This window comes from Coenobita brevimanus, chromosome 29, assembly GCF_032717465.1.
Source record: "Coenobita brevimanus isolate Jiangsu-jjx chromosome 29, ASM3271746v2, whole genome shotgun sequence".
In the NCBI taxonomy this organism is placed as follows: domain Eukaryota; kingdom Metazoa; phylum Arthropoda; class Malacostraca; order Decapoda; family Coenobitidae; genus Coenobita; species Coenobita brevimanus.
Window position 1 is genome coordinate 38,119,263 of NC_136982.1, and position 20,912 is coordinate 38,140,174.

Consider the following 20,912-nt stretch of genomic DNA (forward strand, 5'->3'; position numbering starts at 1 on the left):
ATTAAATACGACTTGCAATACGAGTTCATTACCGCTAAATCATGCCCGTGGTCAACATGAATCAAAACAAGTTACTTCACATCAACACAGATCTAGTAGGAGTTAAAATACGGTCCTTAAGGGTCGACATGGATTAAATACGACTTCCAATAAGAGTTCATTACCTGCAGACCACACCTACCTTCGGGTCAACTCGAAGAATCCTTGGCATATACCTAAGCCTGATGTTGTCGAGGTGGATGAGGTCACCGAATGCGTACTTGTCGATGGTCTTGAGCCACAACAGTTGCTCCAACACCAGGCTCTTCAGGTTGACCAGGCCCATGAACGAGAAGGAGCCCAGGGACTGTGTGGAGAGGTGTGTGAGAGGGGGGAGGGGGATGGTGAGAGAGAGGGGAGGGAGAAGGGTGTGAGAGGGGGGGAGTGGAGTGGTGAGAGAGGGGAGCGAGAGAGATGGATGGGTACTGAGTGGGAGGGGAGGGAGAGGGGTTAAGCGAGAAGGGAGGAAGAGGGATGGGTTGAGAAGGGTGTGAGGAAGGGGAGAGTAAGGTGGTGAGAGAGGGGAGGGAGAGGTATGGGTGAAAAGGGGAAAAGGGAGAATGAGAGGATGGAGTGGACTGAGGGTAGGGAGTGGGGTTACGAGAGGGGAGGATGGAAGTTAAGGAAGGGGAGGTAGAGAGGTTAAGAGGGGAGGGAGTGGGGTTACGAGAGGGGAAGATGGAAGTTAAGGAAGGGGAGGTAGAGAGGTTAAGAGGGGAGGGAGTGGGGTTATGAGAGGGAAGGGATTGGGTTTAACAGATGGCAGTGGGGTAAGGCCTTGATTCGAGGAGAATGGGGTGATGATAGGTAAGGGAGTAAGGGTTTGAAAGCGGAGGGAGTGGAGTTCAGAGGCGTATTTCTAGTGAGTGGGAAAGGTGTGGGAGGTATGAGAGGGTCGGGAGTGGGTTATGAGAGAGCAGAAGGTTGGTCGTTAGATGGAGTGAGTGGGATTGAGAGAGGAATTGACCAGAGAGGTGGGAGTGGAATTAAGACAGAAAACAGAGAAAGGGAAGGAGTGAGGTTAAAACAGAGGATGTAGAGGGTTGCGAGAGGGAGGGAACTCCAAAGACCATTGCGTTATATTTTTTAACCTGATTCCTTAAGGTATCTGTTTGGGCTTATAAAACTATAATACTGAAAAATTCACAGTTTCTAGTGATAAGTGATATGTTATTGTATAATAATCACAGTTAATACAGCATCAAGATGACTTTGCCAAATTTTCTCATAGAAAGTGTTTAAGGTATTTATCAATATGTAAAATCAAAGGTATGTGATAATTCCAGCCTACTATCGTAATTCTCGCTCTTCTCCTTTTAAGGGCATAGGCATAATATGATGGATTCAGACACCACGAGATTCTTGTTTAAGATAAGTGATATAAAATATCTGGAAACAGTCTTATCAATTCGGGTTATCTCTGAACTCCCTCCAAACCCAGGTTCTCGACATTTAGGGCGAACAACATTATCTCGTTTATGAATTTATGTTTTTTTTTATTCATTTACTTATTTATCAATCTATTCATTCATTTATTTATTTACTAAGACCAGACTTACGGTAAATGGGTTTCCTGTGAGGTCGAGGTGTTGGAGGGAGTGTGCGAAGTGTGTGAGGGAGGCGGTGGGTACGATGTCCAGGTGGTTGTGTGACAGGGACAGCCATTGTACCTTACTGAAACAGTGTGTAACGGTGAGTATCTATCTAATATAAATACATACGTACATACACACGCGCACACACACACACACACACACGAACACACACACACGCCCATCTATCTATCTGTCTATCTGTACATGTGTGTGTGTGTGTGTGTGTGTGTGTGTGTGTGTGTGTTGTAGGACTAAGAGTAAGTGAGTAAGACAGCAATCTTATCAGAGTACAAGTCACTTGAGAATTTAGTGTATCTACTGTCTATCCCTCTCTAAATACCCTAATAATCAAGTTCCTCTGATTCACTGTAAGCTGAATTAAATTATTTGACGTTGGCTGGAGTAGGGTGCAAGAGTTGATCCGAGCATGAGAGGGTTAATGGCGACAGCACTCACATTCTCAGATTCCCAGACTCACTCTCAGCTGAATAAAATCGCTTGACGCCAGCTGGAACAAAGTGATAGACTTGTCTTGGTCATGAGGGGGGTTAGTGGTGACAGTATGAACAGTGAGGCTCCAGTGACACATTCTTTTCCGGGTAAAGTCGTCTGTCGTTAGCAGGAATAAATACAGTAAAAGACGGCATCCCGCGGACATGAAAGGAGCACTGAGCATTAACTATAAGCCCTCCAGTATGAGAAGTGTACAATGGGCTGAACAAAATCGTCTGGCGTATTGAAAAAAAAAAAAATCGTTCAAGGATATATATATTTTTTTGTCTTCCCATTTCCAGATGATTTTATTTAGCTTGGGACAGGCATTTGGAACTGGAGGGATTAGGTAAATAAACAATAAACCCTCTCAGCACAAAAGGTCGTTCCTAAGCTGAGTAAAATCGTCTGTCAGCTTCAAACATAAACTAACAATGACGTCACACGGATTCAAAATGTTAAAGACTGGATTGCTGGTTTTCACGTATATCCCCTTTAGTTAGAATCCCAGACCGCTAAGTTAGAATCTCAGGCCGCTAAGTTAGAATCTCAGACCGCTAAGTTAGAATCTCAGGCCGCTAAGTTAGAATCTCAGGCCGCTAAGTTAGAATCCCAGGCCGCCAAGTTAGAATCCCAGGCCGCCAAGTTAGAATCCCAGGCCGCCAAGTTAGAATCTCAGGCCGCTAAGTTAGAATCCCAGGCCGCTAAGTTAGAATCTCAGGCCGCTAAGTTAGAATCTCAGACCTCAAATCAGAATATATGGCCGCTAAGTTAGAATCCCAGGCCACTAAGTTAGAATCCCAGGCCACTAAGTTAGAATCCCAGGCCACTAAGTTAGAATCCCAGGCCACTAAGTTAGCATGCCAAGCCGTTAAGTTGGAATCTCAATAGATGGTGGAGAGGGACGCCTTCATGTGCTGGCACCGATATGGCTGGGTAATTCCACTGCCCGGGTATACAGCTGTCTCTCAGCTGTCTCACCATACCCTCGTGAATGAAGGACGGTGGACTTGCAGGAGGAGGGCGACTTCAGCCTGCAGTCCACTGGGTTCACGTTCAGATTAGCCTAGGATTGCAGCTACTACTACTACTACTACTACTACTACTTCTACTACTACTACTACTACTACCATACTACTACTACTACTGCTACTACTGCTGCTACTACTACTACCGCTACTTAAGTATGAAAAGTCTTCCTTGTGCTAAAAAAAAAAAATGTCAGCGAAACTAAAAAAAAAAAAATGTTATCGTAGTGAAGGGCCTGTATTCTTGTCGGGTAAGGAAGCTCCCAAACACCTTTACCTTAACGATTTATTTTCCAAACTACTCATTAATATCCCTCGGTTTGCTTCTTATGTCTTTTCGGTATCGGCATAGACTGCATGATTAACACAAGAATACAGTAACGGGGCAGAATCATAAATAATCGGTAAGGAAGGGGTGTTAGCAAGCTTCCCAACCGTGCTAGAACACCGTAACACCAACCTTCGTCCTCTCTGCGTTATCACCATCACTACGATCTCAAGTGTTTTCAACCCCTTAACCTTTTCAATCCAAGGACATAATATATATATACTGTATGTAATGAGAGAGAGAGAGAGAGAGAGAGAGAGAGAGAGATGTAGATAGATAGATAGATAGATAGACAGACAGATATAGATATTTTTTTGACCCAATGAACCAGGATTTTTGTTTGTTTATTTCTTGGATTTTTTTTTTTTTCACTTCGGAGTAGTGTTTGACCTGGAGGGGTTAAGTACAGCATTAATAAACTCTCCCTAATTAACTCTCCTGCTAAATAATCCCTGCTGCTGAATTAACTCTCCTTGATAAACTCTTCTTAATAACTCTCCTTCTTAATAAACTCCCCTCAAGAACTATCCTTCTAAGTAAACTCTCCTTATCAAGTCTCCTTAACAAACTCTCCTGCTTAATAATATGTTCTTAATAAATTGTCATGCATAGTACTTTCCTTAATAACTCTCCTGATTAATAAACTCTCCTTAGTAAACCCTCTTTCTTAATAAAATGCTCCTAATAAACTCTCCTGCTTAATAAACCTTCCTGCTTAATAAACTCTCCTGCTTAATAAACTGTTCTTAATATACTCTCCTCCTTAATGAGCTCTCCTGATCAATAAACTCTCCTGCCTAAGAAATTTTCCTTAATAAACTCTCCTGCTTATAACTTTCCGTAATAAATTCTCCTGTTTAATATACTTTCCTTAATAAACTCTCCATTATAAACTCTCCCGCATAATAAACTCCCCTGCTTAATAAACTCTCCATACTAGACTCTCCTGCACAATAAACTCTCCTGCTTAATAAACTCTCCATACTAGACTCTCCTGCACAATAAACTCTCCTCAATAAACTCTCCTGCTTAATAAACTCTCCTGCATAACAAACTCTCCTCAGTAAACTCCTGCTTTTCACTGTATGGATTCTGAATACCAATCTCGCGAATCCTAACCAAATGAAACCGATGTCTAAAAAAAGTTAAACGTCCCAATTATGGAGGATTTACCAAGAGTGACCGTGGAGAGAACAGCAGGGGAGGAGACGGGATTTTTTGCGGATTTACCAGGCTGATTTTCAAAGGTCATGGAGAGAACAGCAGGGGAGGAGACGGGATTTTTTTGCGGATTTACCAGGCTGATTTTCAAAGGTCATGGAGAGAACAGCAGGACAGGGGTCAGGACTTCTGCTGCTGATTGTACCCATATTTCCACAACTCACGTGAGATTACTGGGAAAGGAGTCAGGATAGAGTGAGGTGAGTCCAAGTCCACTAAGGTCCAGATGCTGCAGTTCGGACAGTGGGGTGAGTAAGGGGGCGGGGAGGGTCACTAGGGCGTTGAAGGCTAGACTCAGCTTCTCCAGGTTCACCAGGTCAGCGAACAAGGCGTCGGGGAGTTGGTGCAGCCTGTTGTAACTTAGGTCAAGCTGGGTCAGGTTCCCCAGTCCACGGAAAGCCTGCGGAAGAGGAGGAGACCAAAGATGAGGTGGGAGAATAAGGTTTGGCTAGGTTACAATATGATGATTTAAGGAAAAAAGGGAAAGAAGGAAGGAAGGAACAAGAAGAAGAAGAAGAAGAAGAAGAAGAGGAGGAGGAGAAGGAGGAGGAGGAGGAGGAGGAAAAAGAAGAGGAGGAAGTAGATCCAGCCTGCTGTAACTTAGGTCATGCTGGGTCAGGTTGTGTTGTTCGCCTGGAGAATTAGAGGAAGACTGAGGATGAGTTGGAATCGAAGACCGGGACAAAGTGGATGGATGAAGCTGACGACCAAGGATAAAGAAAAAGGATAAAGTGCAAGACATAAGGCTCGGGTGCCACATATAAGTTGACAATAGTTTCGGTTCAAAGTTTAAAATGAAAGACAAAACAAATGCCAACTATAGAGCTACTGTAGATTCAATTCAAAGCTTCATGTGAAAGAAAAAGGGCTATAACCTTGCTCTAGTGTCCCATATAAGCTTACTGTACTGTCATTTTAAACTTTACTTTTGCGATGGAGTAAAATTAGTGTTGTGAGTTTTAAGTTGGCCTTGATATATCTAACTTAAGAGAGTGGCAACTTTAAGCTGATTCCAGTGATATGCAATTTTAAGATTAATGGTAACATAAGCTTACCTCCCTGTCCAGCTTACTCCTGACATAATCAGGGAGCAGCAGCATCTCCAGCTGACCAGGTAACTTAAAGCTTACTCTAGGGCCAAGTGTTAGTTTATTATAGAGTTAAATCAATGGATACTTGTTTTTATTAATTTTAAGCTGACCCAAAACTAATCTGACAGAAAAGAGAACACATTTTATAGCTTATTGCAGTGGCTATTTTAAATTTACTTTAGAGACAAATTAAAGCTTACTCTAGTGGCTATTTTAAGCTTGATGCAGGAAATTCAAAGCTTATTCCTGAGGCAGTTTTAAGTTTAGAGGCAAATATCAACAGACTAACGGTGATGTTGTGTTTAGAGGCAACGTTAAACTTCTTCTAGTGGAATTATTGCTTAATCTAACTGGAATTCTAAGCGTAATCTAGGCCACTTCAAGCTTAATCTAGAGCCAACTCAAGCTTAATCTACAGCCAACTCAAGCTTAATCTAGAGCCAATTCAAGCTTCATCTAGAGCCAATTCAAGCTTCATCTACAGTCATTTCAAGCTTCATCTAATTTTAAGCTTAATTTAGAGCCATTTCAAGCTTCATCTAGAGCCAATTCAAGCTTCATCTAGAGCCACCTCAAGCTTAATGGAGTTGTAATTTAAGCTCACCTCCGGATCCACGTCAACCATAATATTATTTGAGAGCAACAGGACCTCCAGCTGCCCCAGGCCCCCAAACCCCCCGGCCGGCAACCCCCCCAGCTGGTTGTCTGAGAGGTCGAGGTGGGTGAGGGAGGGAGAGGGCAGGGCGAAGGTGGAGGGGTCGAGGGAGGTCAGGTCATTGCGGGAGAAGTCAGCGCGGTACAGGCCCTTTGGCAGCTGAAGGTCCTCTGGGGAAAGGGGCGAAAAATAATTATCATCATCATCATCATCATCATTACCATCATCTTTGTCATCATAGCTATCATCATTATTTTTGTCGTCATTGTTGTTATTGTCATTATCGTCATCATCATTGTTATCATAATCATCAACATCGTCGTCGTCATCATCGTATTAGTTGTCATCGTCAGTGTCATCATGATCACCACCATAGTTGTCGTCCACATAGTCATCTCGTCTTCTGTCTGTCTGTCTGTCTGTCTGTCTGTCTCTCTCTCTCTCTCTCTCTCTCTCTCTTTCTCTCTGTCTCAAAAACTCACCTGGCAGCTCAGTCAAGCCAGCATCTCTGCAGTCCATTCCCATCTCGATGTCGATAATATCTTGCGGGCATTTGCATTTCTCCTTGCAAAGATCAGGCGGAGGTTGATCACTGAAGAGACCAAACAAAAATCCTTCACAGCTCCCAAACAGAACCACCATGACTGCGAAAACGTTGACTATGTGAAGTGTTGTCCTCCTTCCTCCTGTTTGCGTTACAGCCATCTTGTTCGACAATTCGTATTTAGCGGTACACGGTCTTCGGCTCTTCGGCTCGTTTTGTTGCTTTACCGTTTTTAGAGCAAATTCCCTTTTTAGTGGCTTGTATAGGTCGATGTACGGTTAAGTTGCTTATTTATTTATTTATGTCAATTTATTGTTTTTTTTTTTCTCTCTCTCTCTCTAACTGGCATTGCATAAAAGTCGGCTGTCTAATGTGAAAGCTTGACTGTTTGTCGACTGACTTCTGGATAGAGAAAAATGATGTAGGCCTATGCTTCAGTTTTGCTTTTGTCTGTTTATTCAGTATGACCGATATTGTCTTCGTATCCACTTTCAATTTAGGATGTTTATTGCTTTCGCATTGTTTCTCCTTTGTCTTGGTTTTTACTTCTTTATTATTTATAAACCGCAGACAAATTTTTGCCTGTATCATAAAAACGCCAGATATACGAAAGTGGAACGTCCTGTGTTGTTCTTGTTCTTGTAAACTGGATTTGGTTTTTCTTGTGTTACTCTTCCTTTCTCCCTCACCTCCTCCTTCGTCTTCTACATCTGATTATTCTCCTCCCTCTTCACCTCTTCTCTTCTTTCTTCCTTTTTTCTTGCAAATTGTGGTTCTGATGGCGTGATTGTCTTGCCTTGCGTCTCTCTTGAGTTTCCTCTCCTCTTTTCACTTTACCTGGAACAGAATAAAAGACGTATAAATAAATAATGACGATAAGGATGCAAAATGGTGCTCCCTTGCCCCGCGGTTTGTAGTGGAAGATAAGATAGTGGTTGTAGTGGTGGTGACGATGGTGGTGGTGGTGATAGTGGTGATAAGATGGTGGTAGTGGTGATGATGGTGATGGTGGTAGTGGTGGTGGTAGTAGTGATGGTAATGATGATGACGGTGGTGGTGGTAGCGGTGATAAGATAGTGGTAGTGGTGGTGATGATGATAATGATAATGATGATGATGGCGGTAGTGTTGGTGGTGGTGATGGTGGTGGATGATGGTGAAGAAGATGATGATGAGAGTGGTGAATATGATGATGATGATGGAGGTGGTGGTGATGATGATGATGATGATGATGTCAGTAAAAACATGTGCTGACTCCATAATTATGGCCTTCATCTTGCCATGTCTGTATTCTAGTTGCACAGGAAGCTTCGCTGCACCTTTACCTCGGCGATTTAACTTGCATATTACGCCTTATAGTTCTCTTGTATATTATCACAGTTTATATCAGTGCAATACAAGATGATACTGAGGTGCAGAATAAATCACCAAGGAAAAGGTGTTATGGAAATTTCTAGAGGTGTAGAATAAATCGCCAAGGAAAAGGTGTTACGAAATCTCTAAATGTGTAGAATAAATCGCCAAGGAAAAGGTGTTACGAAATCTCTGGAGGTGTAGAATAAATCGCCAAGGAAAAGGTGTTACGAAATCTCTGGAGGTGTAGAATAAATCGCCAAGGAAAAGGTATTACGAAATCTCTGGAGGTGTATAATAAATCGCCAAAGAAAAGGTGTTACGAAATCCCTGGAGATGTAGAATAAATCGCCAAGGAAAAGGTGTTACGAAATCTCTAGAGGTGTAAAATAAATCGCCAAGGAAAAGGTGTTACGAAATCTCTGGAGGTGTAGAATAAATCGCCAAGGAAAAGGTGTTACGAAATCTCTTGAGGTGTAGAATAAATCGCCAAGAAATACACACTCAACAACACGCTCACAAACAACTCCCTGCCGTAACAATGATTTTATTTCTTTATTTACTTCTTAGGAAGGACAAGGAAAGAATTCTGCATAATCTAATCATATCTCTTGTTCGTCCTTGGAAAAAAAAAAAATCTTGGCAACGAGGGGGAACCATGTCTCTCGTTCGTCCTAGAGAAAGCTACGGGAGGGAACCACGTCTCTCGTTCTTACGAAAAAAAAAAAAAATCTCAGCTACAAGAAAGAACCATGTCTCTCGTTCGTCCTTGGAAAAAATCTTAAGCTACAAGAGGGAATCATGTCTCTCCTTCGTCCTAGAAAGAAAAAAAAAAAGTAAACATCTTACGAGAGGAACCAATGTCTCTTGCTGGTCCTAGAAAAAAAAAATGAACATCTTAGCTACGAGAGAGAACCATGTCTCTCGTTTGTCCTAGAAAAAATAATTTTAAGCTACGAGAGGGAACCATGTCTCTTGTTCTTCCTAGAAAAAGATATCGCTTAACATTTACCTGGGAATCGTGAAGCAATCCAGGTCCGTTAACCCCTTCACCACGATGGCGTTATTTTTTACACCCGCGTTCACGAAACGGATGGGGTACTGTTTCGTTCTGTGTGTGTGTGTGTGTGTGTGTGTGTGTGTGTGTGTGTGTGTGTGTGTGTGTAGCGAAATAACTATCCGACTTGCAACAAACTTGGTCAAAGGGTTGGACGTCTGTACCGTGGTGCTATCGACAAAACTTTCATCAATAACAAACAACAGGACACCAAGGCGTAATATGCGGACTAAATCGCAAAGTACTCAGTAAGTTATAATCAACCACCGTACTCGTTTCACCTTACTTGGTTCTTTTGCAGCTTATTTTACGTAGCTCAGTGACAGGAACAGTTTTACATTCTTTCTATAGCACTTCTTCGTGATTTGCACCTTTTCAAGATGGAGGGATGGCAATTTTAGATCACTTTAGAGTGAAAAGGGTAAAGTAAGAGGGTTTCGAAGCAAGTGTTGGCTATTTATAGTAAATTGGCTCATTAATCGACAGCTCGTCAGGTAACACACGCGTCAGGCAGTGGTGAGGGAGTGTGCTAACTGGGCTTCACATCAACTGCGTCAGTGTTCAAGGGCAGTGGCATCAGTCTCACCTTGATTTAGTAAGCAGACGCAGGAACTTCGTTTCCCTTGGGTAAGTTGATGTCTGGCCATGTTCATTATTTTGTAGTGTATGAGCAAGTGTTCGCCGACGGTCTTCTGCAGCACTGTGTCCTGCCTTTTCATGTTTCCCATGCCTCCCCAAACGACAGAGTACCCTTCCACCTCCGTCTCTTTTGTTTTGTTCTCCATGTTGCAATCAGATAAAAAAAAAAAAAGTCATGTAACTCCTTTCATTACCACGGTCGGCAGAGAAGTGCCGGTGAATTTTTGTTCATTGCTGTGCATGGTGCTTCTCCCCCTCCCCCTCTCTCTCATACTAAACAGGAACAAATAGCCTCCTACACGTGTGGGTCTCAGCTTGTATTTGTGTGTTCTACGATAATTTTGGGTTACCAGTAGTGTCTCCACACAGTAATCTCTATGCTTTTAGCCATCGATGAAACCAACAACGGATAATGGTGGTCCCAAGCCCAACTGGGCGTGAACCCGGTGGACTGCTGGCTAAAGCTGCCCCTCTCCTGCAGTCCACCATCCTCCTCTTGGAGGATGGGGAGGAAGTTGAGAGAAGTTTATAGAACCCTGCAGTGGAGCCACGCGGTTATGTTTGGGTCATCGCGTGAAGGCATCCCTCTCCAATCTGATTTCATATGATTTTGAGTGAAGTTTTGATAGAGTACGACTGAATGATTTGAACCCAAAACTTAATAGGGACAGGTTTCGCGTTTCAACCCCTACTCTATTTGGAGATAAATCTATGGTACCCCTCCCCTCCATCTTTTATCTGTGTTTTGTGCGATTATAGCCTTCATATCAGTCGGGAGTTATCTTTTTTTTATTCCTTTTTTTTTTTCCTTTAGATACGCTAACCCCCTCAGTTCCTGGCGATGATGGGGAACCAATTAGAATCCGGTTCTTGGGTGGGGGGAGGGGGGCAAATCTGGTAATTTTTGGTGAAACACAAACACTGCATCCATGTGTTTTTTACGAGTGTTGTATCTCTGTTATTACTCTTTTCGGACACCCTGAAATCTCATCAGTCCCATAAAAAAGAGAGAAACCAGAGTTCCAACTCTCTCTCTCTCTCTCTCTCTCTCTCTCTCTCTCTCTCTCTCTCTCTCTCTCTCTCTCTCTCTCTCTCAGGTGGAACTATATGAAAACCAGGGTATAACAACTAGGTATATTAGGCCTCAACCTACCCTGATGTCCTTTATCTAACACCGAGCCGAGCAGTTCAAGCCTGTATTTTTAAGTAACGTTAGAAATGAAATAAAGAAAGAAACTGAATAGCAACCAGCCATTTTGGGCAGTAACTAATCTTGACCCCAACTTACTTAAGCACGAGGCACATAATTCAAGCAGTTCAAACTTTACCCTAGTCCTCAACTTACTTAAGCACGAGACACATAATTCAAGCCCAACCAAAAGCAATTCAAACTTTACCCTAGTCCTCAGCTTCAGTCAGTGCTGGTCTACTTATTCCGAAACGTTCCTAAAGAATGGTGGCAGGGGTGAGCATCTGTCACACGGAACGACCGCGGCAGACTAACGTTCAACATCGCATCCGCCGTTGATTATAGTAAATGACGGGTCCCAATTCTCAAAGCTGCCTAACACCTTTTCTTAAGCGGCTTACTTTGCTTTTTACACCTTACTGTCTTCTTCCGTGTTACTTAAATCATTCTGATATCATCATACTCTACATAAATAACGCACAAAACGATATTAGCCAGCCGTTTTCAAAAGCAAATCGCTAAGGAAGGGGTGTTAGGAAGCCTCCTCACTCGACGAGAACACGAGTACAACACTATTGTGTGAGGAAGCTCCCTACATACAGCTCTTTTCAGCAAGGTGGAATCAAAGGCTTTTCCTCTCATTAACTCTCCTTTCCTTACCGTCTCCCTTCAATCTCTATCTCTTCGCCGCACTGTAGTATTTTTATCTCTTTTCTGTCGCTATTCAATGGTCATTGCTCCTCTGAATTGTCAGCTTACATCCCTCCACCATTACGGCGGGCGCGTAGCAACCCTTTTCTATGCAGCCTTCTAATGCAAGGTTACCCATTACTCCCAGTCCTTCATGTATGCAACAGGTCAGCTGTGGAACTGTCTTCCTCTGTCCGTATTTCCTACTGCCTATGACCTCCAGTCTTTTAAACGCAATGTGTCCAGGTCCCTCAAGATGAACGGATCTTGAATTTGGCTCTGCTATTTTGTTTTTATTTTTTCTTGGAGGGAAAAGTCTTGTGGGCTTCTGGCCTTTGCTTCCTTCTTCCTTGCACGAAAGAAAAGACCGACAGCACATTAAGCAGGGAATCAACATTGGGAACAGGGAGTCTGATGGAGGACACAAACACTGCATCCATGTGTTATTTACGAGTGTTGTATCTGTTATTACTCTTTTCGGACAGAAGTGCCATAGAAGAAAATGTGTTTGTACAGGTGAGCTCTAACTATTCTACACACCCACCATAAACGAATCGAGTCTGCGCTGAGAGGAGAATAATACCGTTGATGGATAACTGACGTACGGAAGTGAAGTGGATGTTGATGGATAATTGACGTACAGAAGTGGAATGAGACGTTGACAGCTTATGCCGCCTCCACACCAAAAGCATGTTGGCGTGTACGGGATTTCTGCTTCACTCTAATCCATGGAAGTTCCCGCCCGCACCCGCCCTCATCCAGTGCGCCCACTATAGATGTGCAGTACCGTCTAGTTGCGTGTTGTGTTATGTGCAGTACCGACTAGTTGCGTGTTGTTACATGCAGTACCGACTAGTTGCATGTTGTTACATGCAGTACCGACTAGTTGCATGTTGTTACATGCAGTACCGTCTAGTTGCATGTTGTTACGTGCAGTACCGTCTAGTTGCGTGTTGTGTTACGTGCAGTACCGTCTAGTTGCATGTTGTTACGTGCAGTACCGTCTAGTTGCATGTTGTTACGTGAGGTACCGTCTAGTTGTGTTGTGTTATGTGCAGTACCGTCTAGTTGCATGTTGTTACGTGAGGTACCGTCTAGTTGTGTTGTGTTATGTGCTGTACCGTCTAGTTGTGATGTGTTATGTGCTGTACCGTCTAGTTGCGAGTTATGTGCAATACCGGCTGGTTGCGTGTTATGTGCAGTGCTGTCTAGTTGCGTGTTGTGTTATGTGCTGTACCGTCTAGTTGTGTGTTGTGTTATGTGCTGTACCGTCTAGTTGTGTGTTGTGTTATGTGCTGTACCGTCTAGTTGTGTGTTGTGTTATGTGCTGTACCGTCTAGTTGCGTGTTGTGTTATGTGCTGTACCGTCTAGTTGTGTGTTGTGTTATGTGCTGTACCGTCTAGTTGCGTGTTGTGTTATGTGCTGTACCGTCTAGTTGCGTGTTGTGTTATGTGCTGTACCGTCTAGTTGTGTGTTGTGTTATGTATTGTACCGTCTAGTTGCGTGTTGTGTTATGTGCTGTACCGTCTAGTTGTGTGTTGTGTTATGTGTTGTACCGTCTAGTTGTGTGTTGTGTTATGTGCTGTACCGTCTAGTTGCGTGTTGTGTTATGTGCTGTACCGTCTAGTTGTGTGTTGTGTTATGTGCTGTACCGTCTAGTTGTGTGTTGTGTTATGTGCTGTACCGTCTAGTTGTGTGTTGTGTTATGTGCTGCACCGTCTAGTTGTGTGTTGTGTTATGTGCTGTACCGTCTAGTTGTGTGTTGTGTTATGTGTTGTACCGTCTAGTTGTGTGTTGTGTTATGTGCTGTACCGTCTAGTTGTGTGTTGTGTTATGTGTTGTACCGTCTAGTTGTGTGTTGTGTTATGTGTTGTACCGTCTAGTTGTGTGTTGTGTTATGTGGAGCACCTTGTAGTTGCGTGTTATGTGCAGCACCGTCTAACCATCAATAATCTCACAAGTGTTTAATACTGACTATCTTTAATGAGCAAGAAACCTACACCTTTCCATACTCGCTTCGATAATACGGATGCTGTGCATGTTGCTAGAGGTGGGAAGGTGAATACTTTACCCCTTCTATCTATCTATCTATCTATCTATCTATTTACTTTATTTGTTGCCGCTTTCAAAAGATATTATTCAATTTTAGTAAACTTTTTTCGATCTTTACCACCACAGGGTCTTAGCTGAATAAAATCAACAGGAAATAATAAGAAAAAACCAAAAATACTTTACCAGATTTAAGGGGTTAATATACTCTGTCTATACTCCTTTTTCTCTAACTTGGCCCAGATTTTCGTCCTTTTGCAGCTTGTTTCACGGAGCTAATTGGTAGAAAAAGAAAACAGTACTGCTCTATATCCTTTACATGTACTTCTTTGTGACTGGCACCCTATTCTTAACCTCCTGTTACAACTCAACATTCAAGACGGTGTGATGGCAGTTTTAGGCCAAGTTAGAGAAAAAAGAGTATAGTGTAGATGGTAAAGGGGAAGAAAGGATTGAGGAGTCGCATTACACGTGACTTTGGAGATTGTGTAACACTTCATCCTTAGCGATTTATTCTGCAGAGTACACTTCAGTATCCTCCTGTGCTCTCTTGATACAAACTATACGTCGATATTAAAACAATTATAAGTAACAAAACTGAGATTAAGTGGTAATACACAAAATAAATCGCCAAGAGAAAAGTGTAACGAAGCCCCTTATAACAGAATACGACCACTATGACGACGTATTAAAGCTCGTTCATCCTAACTTGGCCCAGATTTTCGTCCTTCCGCAGCTTATTTCACGTAGCTCAGTGACGGAAGACGATACAGCTACCGGGTACTCTTCATTCTTTCCAGAGCACTTCTTCGTGACTGACACCATATTGTAGGATTATATTTTATTACAACTCAGTACTCAAGACGGAGAGATGGTAATTTTTATGTCAAGTTGAAGGAGAGAGAGAGAGAGAGAGAGAGAGAGAGAGAGAGAGAGTAGTATATTTTTTCTACCTCCAGACGATTTTATTCGAGTTATGAAGGATCTCTGGTACAGGAAGCGTTAATGAAGACTGTGTATAACCCCTGACGTTCGAAAAATTTATACCAAATTGAAAAAAAAAAATCGTCTAGGAATAGCAAGAAGGAAACCAAAAATAAGTCGCCAGAAGGTAGGAGTTAGGGCTGTATTCTTTTCGACTTGGAAGGCCGTGTAAAGCCTCTCTCTTTGAGATTTATTTTACCACTTACATTATGATATTTACTGGTACATTACTTTCATTTTTAATAACAACATAGTTTCAGTAAATAAGGTACAAGGTAATCAAGTAACTGGTAAGGAAGTGAAGTGATGCTTGTGTGTGTGTGTGTGTGTGTGTGTGTGTGTGTGTGTATGTGTGTGTGTGTGTGTCCTTTTTGCGAGTGTTAAGGAAAGAAATTCTAAGCTAAACTAAAAATTTTACTGATAAAAACTTTGGTAAGATTGTGGTGTTGTGGCTTTTCTAAGGGAACCACAAGTGCTCCTGGGTCTTGATCCACAAACACGCCATCAATCTCCTGTAGTCACGGAATTGGTTTTTGCTAGAAGAATATGAGATGAAAAGAGTCTCCAGTTTCCGTTAATTATCTTTCCTGGAAAACTAAGTACCTGACGATAATTTTCCCCGTCTAAGATCTTTCTTTTCTTTTACTTTTTTTTTTTTTTCTAAGCACAAAAGACACAAAAATTCTGCACTTTCATTTACCTTCCTGCGATAACGTATCAAAGTTGTGGCAGGGAATCGATCGAAAGTTTGTGAATCCGGCCCATGTGTATACAGTAGTTCCGCCTGGGTGTGTGATACGGCCAGAGTTAACGTAATCACTGGCTTCAAGGGCAGAGGAAAGCGTGGGGGCTGTAGTGCCGGGGCGCGTGGGCAATTGCAGTCTGAGACAGGATGTGTTCAGTCAGCGAAACAACTGTGTTCCCAAACTTGTCGTAAGCTTGTTTACAGAACCTCAAGTACCGCGTGTCTAAGATGGTTCGATTTTCCCGCTATGTACTGTACGGTATTCACTCGAGACTCCTTACACCAGACTGTAGACTACACCTTGGCAAAATATTTGTGTATTTCGTGGAAGAATTACTTTTTACGTCACTGTGAAATCAAGACATTAGTTCTCTTGGTGTACTACACACACACACACACACACACACACACACACACACACATATATATATATATATATATATATATATATATATATTTATATATATATATGTGTGTGTGTGTGTGTGTGTAGGTAGGTAGGTAGGTAGGTATAAAATAGGATTGGCCTTTTCCAGGGATTTCCAAACGCTAAGAATTCTCCTCTGAGGAACATCTGGATATTCCAGGAGTGGAGTAAGTGAGTCCAAAATTATCAAAGTAGCCTTTTTGATGCGTTATTGGTTATATAGATACAGATTTTGGAGTTGGGGGAAGAGGGAATCATCACAGCTCTTCCAGCAAATGCGGGGAATGACCAGATTTTTTTTTATTTTTTTTATTCTAGGACACCCAGCGCCTCATCCTGTGAGAGGCGATTTCCAGATAAATGATTGCAAGTGTTCGACAAAAGCTTTGCTTGACATTTACAGCAATAAGTCGACACATCCCAGTGAGTCCTTCGGGTTTCTTTCCAGATAAACATAATCAAATGGTGGTAGCCGGAAGAGGAAATTAAAAAAAAAAAATATTGTATGGGGCAGGAAAGGTTGCTTAAATTCTGACATAACTCACTGAGGCTCGTCAAGGAAAGTCAAAGTAAAATGGTCTATAATGATAAACTACACTGAATACATGAATTTGAAATGCAAAACAGTACAGTAACTTGGAATACCGTACAATATATACATGTCTATAAAATTAACTTATAACATTTGGTCTTGGAGTTACAAACCTTTTAGGAATTTCGAAAAGTACTGAAACCTTTTAATTTTCAGACAAATTTTGCCTGTGGATTCTACTGATACTATATAATTATTGCAAGAACCTGTTTACGGGTGTGGTGATACATACCATATACCTGTCTAATTGGCCTTAATGGGACTGATCTTGACTATACTCGTTATACCTTAACATGGCCCAGATTATCGTTCTTTTGCAGCTGATTTCGTGTAACTCAGTGGAAAAGAAAATGCTACCACCCTACATCCTTTCCTTCACACTTCTTCGTGACTACCACCATCTTGCAGTGTTAGTCTATTACTACAGCTCAGCATTCAAGATGGAGATGTCGCAATATTAGGTCCTGTTAGTGTGAAAAGTGTATAGGCGGACATTTTTGTTCTTTTGCAGCATATTTCAGGTAGCTCAATGACAGAAAAAGGCAGTATAACGGCTCAGGCTCAGCATCTTTGCCATGACACTGCCTCTTGACTAGTACCTTATTCTAGTGTTAATCCCTTTTTCCGGAACAAATCTCAAGAAGAAGGAATTGTAATTTTACGCCTAGTTGAAAATGAACAGAGTATACTGTAGGATCACAAACCTTACGATATTTTTCCTGTTGTAATAAAGATTTCTTTTAGGGAGGAGAAGCATAGGACATTACAGACTACTTATGACTGATCTAAAGCGCGCGCCCGCGCACACACACACACACACACACACACACACACACACACACACACACACACACACACACACACACACACACACACACACACACACACAGGATTTATTCACAACATTGAACTGATTGTATTTTTGTAAGTCTCATCCCTGCTTCTTGAGCCAGTCTGTATGTCATGTCATTACCTGGGAAACCAACGTGCCACAATAAATATATAGATAAAGAAAGAAAGAAAGGAAGAAAAAAGAAAGAAAATTCAAAACATTCGCCATTTCGACACCCAGCTCTTTATAAAATGTTTCTACCCAGCATCACCTCTTCCTTAGCCTAGCCTAACACCAACAGCCTCATTTAACCTGACGTAACCTGATATATACACGCTCCTGGAAGATAACCTCAGAACAAGAAGGGGAAAGAGGCTGAGATCAACTTACTGTATGTCCATGATAGCAAATGAATGATCAAAAATTTTTCAGTGAGCGTCTGGGAACTGAAATCCAACCTCAGTGTCAGGACGTCAAAAGAAAGGCTACAAGTTACAATAGAGATTTTTGTTGTTATCCTTGTTACCGTAGTTACAGAAAGGTAAGATACTAAAAGGTAGTGAATTAGCCAGGTACCATTTTTCCTCCATGTTTATTTACGACAAATAAAAATAGTCTCGTTATCCATTCTTTGTGCCATTTTAATTAACAGCAAGATGCGCAGTGATTCACCGTCTGTGCAGCTAACGCGCAGCTACTATACTAATAATGCTAATTGCACCGGTGATTGTTTCGTGCAGATGTTCGTACTATGCACTTCATCAACATCTGTGTTATTCCGATCTCTTGTAAATGTGTGTGTGTGAGTGTGTGTGTGTGTGTGTGTGTGTGTGTGTGTGTGTGTGTGTGTGTGTGTGTGTGTGTGTGTGTGTGTGTGTGTGTGTGTGTGTTGCAATCTGGGTTTCTTGGTTCCTCTCAAATCACACCACACCACACCATGCCTCTTCACACACGACACCACACCACAATACACATCATCTTACCTCCTCACACACCACACAACACCACCTTACCAAACATTACACTACACCACACCACACCACACTACCTTACCCCACAGCACACCACAGCACACCACCTTACCCCACACCATACCAAACCACCCCACCTTACCCCACACCACACCACATCACCTTACCCCACACCACACCACACCACCTTACTCCACACTGCACTACACCACACCACCTTACTCCACACTACACCACTTTACTCCACACCACACCACATCACACCACTTTACCCCACGCCACACCACACCACACTGCACCATCTTACCCCACACCACACCACCTTTCCTCACACCACACTACACCACACCATCTTACCCCACGCCACGCCGCACCACACCACCTTAACCCACCCCACCCCACACCACACCACACCACCTTACTGCACACCGCACCACATCACATCACCTTACCCCACACCACACCACACCACCTTATTCCACACTGCACTACACCACACCACCTGACCCCACACCACACCACACCACCTTACCAAACACCACACCACACCACACCACACCATCTTAATCCATACTTCACTACACCACACCACCTTACTCTACACTGCACCACACCACATCATCTTACCCCACACCACACCACACCTCCTTACCACACATCACCTTACCCCACACCACACCACGCCACACCACCTTACCCCACACCATCTTACCCCACACCACACCACACCACACCACACCACACCACACCACACCACACAACCTTGCTCCACGCCATACCACACCACCTTACCCCACATCACACCATACCATGCCTCCTCACACAGCACACCACGTCTCCTCACACGCCACACCACACCATCTTTCCTCATACACACCACACCATCCCTCCAGTTGAAACACTCTCTCCTGAACTGAATAAAATCGTCTGGTAGCAGTATGTCCTCGCAATGAAGGGGTTACAGGTGTGGAGGCAGATGAGAAGGTAGTGATTCCCCCCATCCTACCCCCAACCCCCCCACTCCACTCTCATCTTTCACCCCCACCCTATCCTTATCTTTCACCTCTTATCCCTCGTATCCCTTATCTTTCTCCCCTCCCTCTTCCCGTACTCCCCCTCCCTTACTCCCTCTCTTCCTCCCCCGCACTCCCTCTCATCCCATCACCTAAGGTAAAGGGACAAAAGACGCCGTCATTAAGTGCCTTTCTAGCGATACTGACTACTGCAGGGTATTGATTGACCTCAAGGGTGCATTCGATAAGGCCACACACACACACACACAGTAAGGGGAAGATTGCTGCACTGGGTGGGGGATTATCTCTGGGCGGCTGGCCTAGGTGTGGACCCAAGGGACACTCCCGGGAAAAGCATGTAGAGCTTGGTACACCACAGGGAGGAGTCCTAAGCCCATTACTTTTCAATCTTTTAATGAACAAAGTGGCGCGTGAAAACCTGGGTTTCGGGGTCAGTGCAGTAATTTATGCCGACGACATCATGATACAGTCCAAAACTTTTGATGTTATGCAAACTGTATTGAACAGGTTCGGCAACCTGATCAAAAGTCTGGGTCTTGTAATCAACGAGAGTAAGACAAAGTTCCAGTGCCGTGCGTTAGGGGAAAAACATTTAGTAATTAATGGCAAAAATATTGAGAGGGTGAGAATTTACAAGTACCTAGGTATGTATGTCGGCTACACAGCAGACTGTAAAGATGCCGAGATGACCCACATAATAACGCAATGCAAGGCACGATTGCAGCCCTTGAGATCAATGGCCTATAGTGGTGCAGGGGTGGGTGTCCCAGTACTAAAAATGATGTACCTCACTACTGTCAGATCGGTATTAGAGTACGCAAGTCCAGCCCTCTCTTGCCTTGGTGAAGGAAGGCTGGAAAAACTTGAAAAAATCCAGAATGCCGCAATAAGAATCGTACTTAGCTGCCCAAGGAACACCATGATAGATGTCATGAGACTTGAGCTAAATTTGCAGAATGTAAAAAATAGAATTCAGGAAGACAATGTGGCGGCTGCAATAAGACACATGCGGTCAGAAAGCGGACTGGGATTCCGTAACAGCATCAAAGATGTTGTTAACGGAACCAGAACCTTCTGGAGGCAAGGCAAGAATGGCTATGTGAAAGAGCTTGCGAGGAACGTACTCAAATACGAGGTACAAAACTTCTGTGAGGAGATACCGCAGGCACCTAGGCCTCCACCCTGGGAAGAGGAAGAGGTAAAGGTGAGCATATCTCCACTACAGAAAAAGAAAGAATGTTATGCTGTAGGTGTGTTAAGGACACATGCACAAAACCAAATAAATAAACTCTACAATGAAAACACTGCTCACGTCTACTGCGATGGTTCGGTCAGAGAGGATGGCAGAGCAGGGTGT

General features: G+C 43.0%; 2 protein-coding genes across 2 annotated transcripts in view; both read right to left on the reverse strand.

The window, feature by feature from the left end:
• Positions 1–5,803, reverse strand: part of LOC145395004 (tsukushi-like) — an 11,356-nt gene extending 5,553 nt beyond the window's left edge. The window contains exons 1-4 of the mRNA XM_080268749.1: positions 5,759–5,803; positions 4,868–5,103; positions 1,599–1,713; positions 182–346 (exon numbers count right to left, since the gene is read on the reverse strand). Coding sequence (XP_080124875.1) covers positions 182–346; positions 1,599–1,713; positions 4,868–5,103; positions 5,759–5,803 — 561 coding nt within the window. The remainder of the gene's footprint in view (positions 1–181; positions 347–1,598; positions 1,714–4,867; positions 5,104–5,758) is intronic.
• Positions 5,804–6,344: 541 nt separating this feature from the next.
• On the reverse strand, positions 6,345–7,091 carry LOC145395005 (leucine-rich repeat-containing G-protein coupled receptor 5A-like). Its single transcript, XM_080268750.1, has 2 exons — positions 6,932–7,091; positions 6,345–6,619 (listed from the first exon to the last, which is right to left on the reverse strand). The coding sequence occupies exons 1-2, from the start codon at positions 7,089–7,091 to the stop codon at positions 6,345–6,347; spliced, it is 435 nt and encodes a 144-aa protein (XP_080124876.1).
• Positions 7,092–20,912: the final 13,821 nt, after the last annotated feature.

What these genes read in the sequence shown, in the direction of transcription:
- LOC145395005 (XM_080268750.1), bottom strand. Translation starts at nt 7,091, where the DNA reads ATGGTGGTTCTGTTTGGGAGCTGTGAAGGATTTTTGTTTGGTCTCTTC. An exon ending in TGGCTTGACTGAGCTGCCAG is followed by an intron (nt 6,620 to 6,931) that starts GTGAGTTTTTGA and finishes CCCTTTCCCCAG; the next exon opens with AGGACCTTCAGCTGCCAAAG.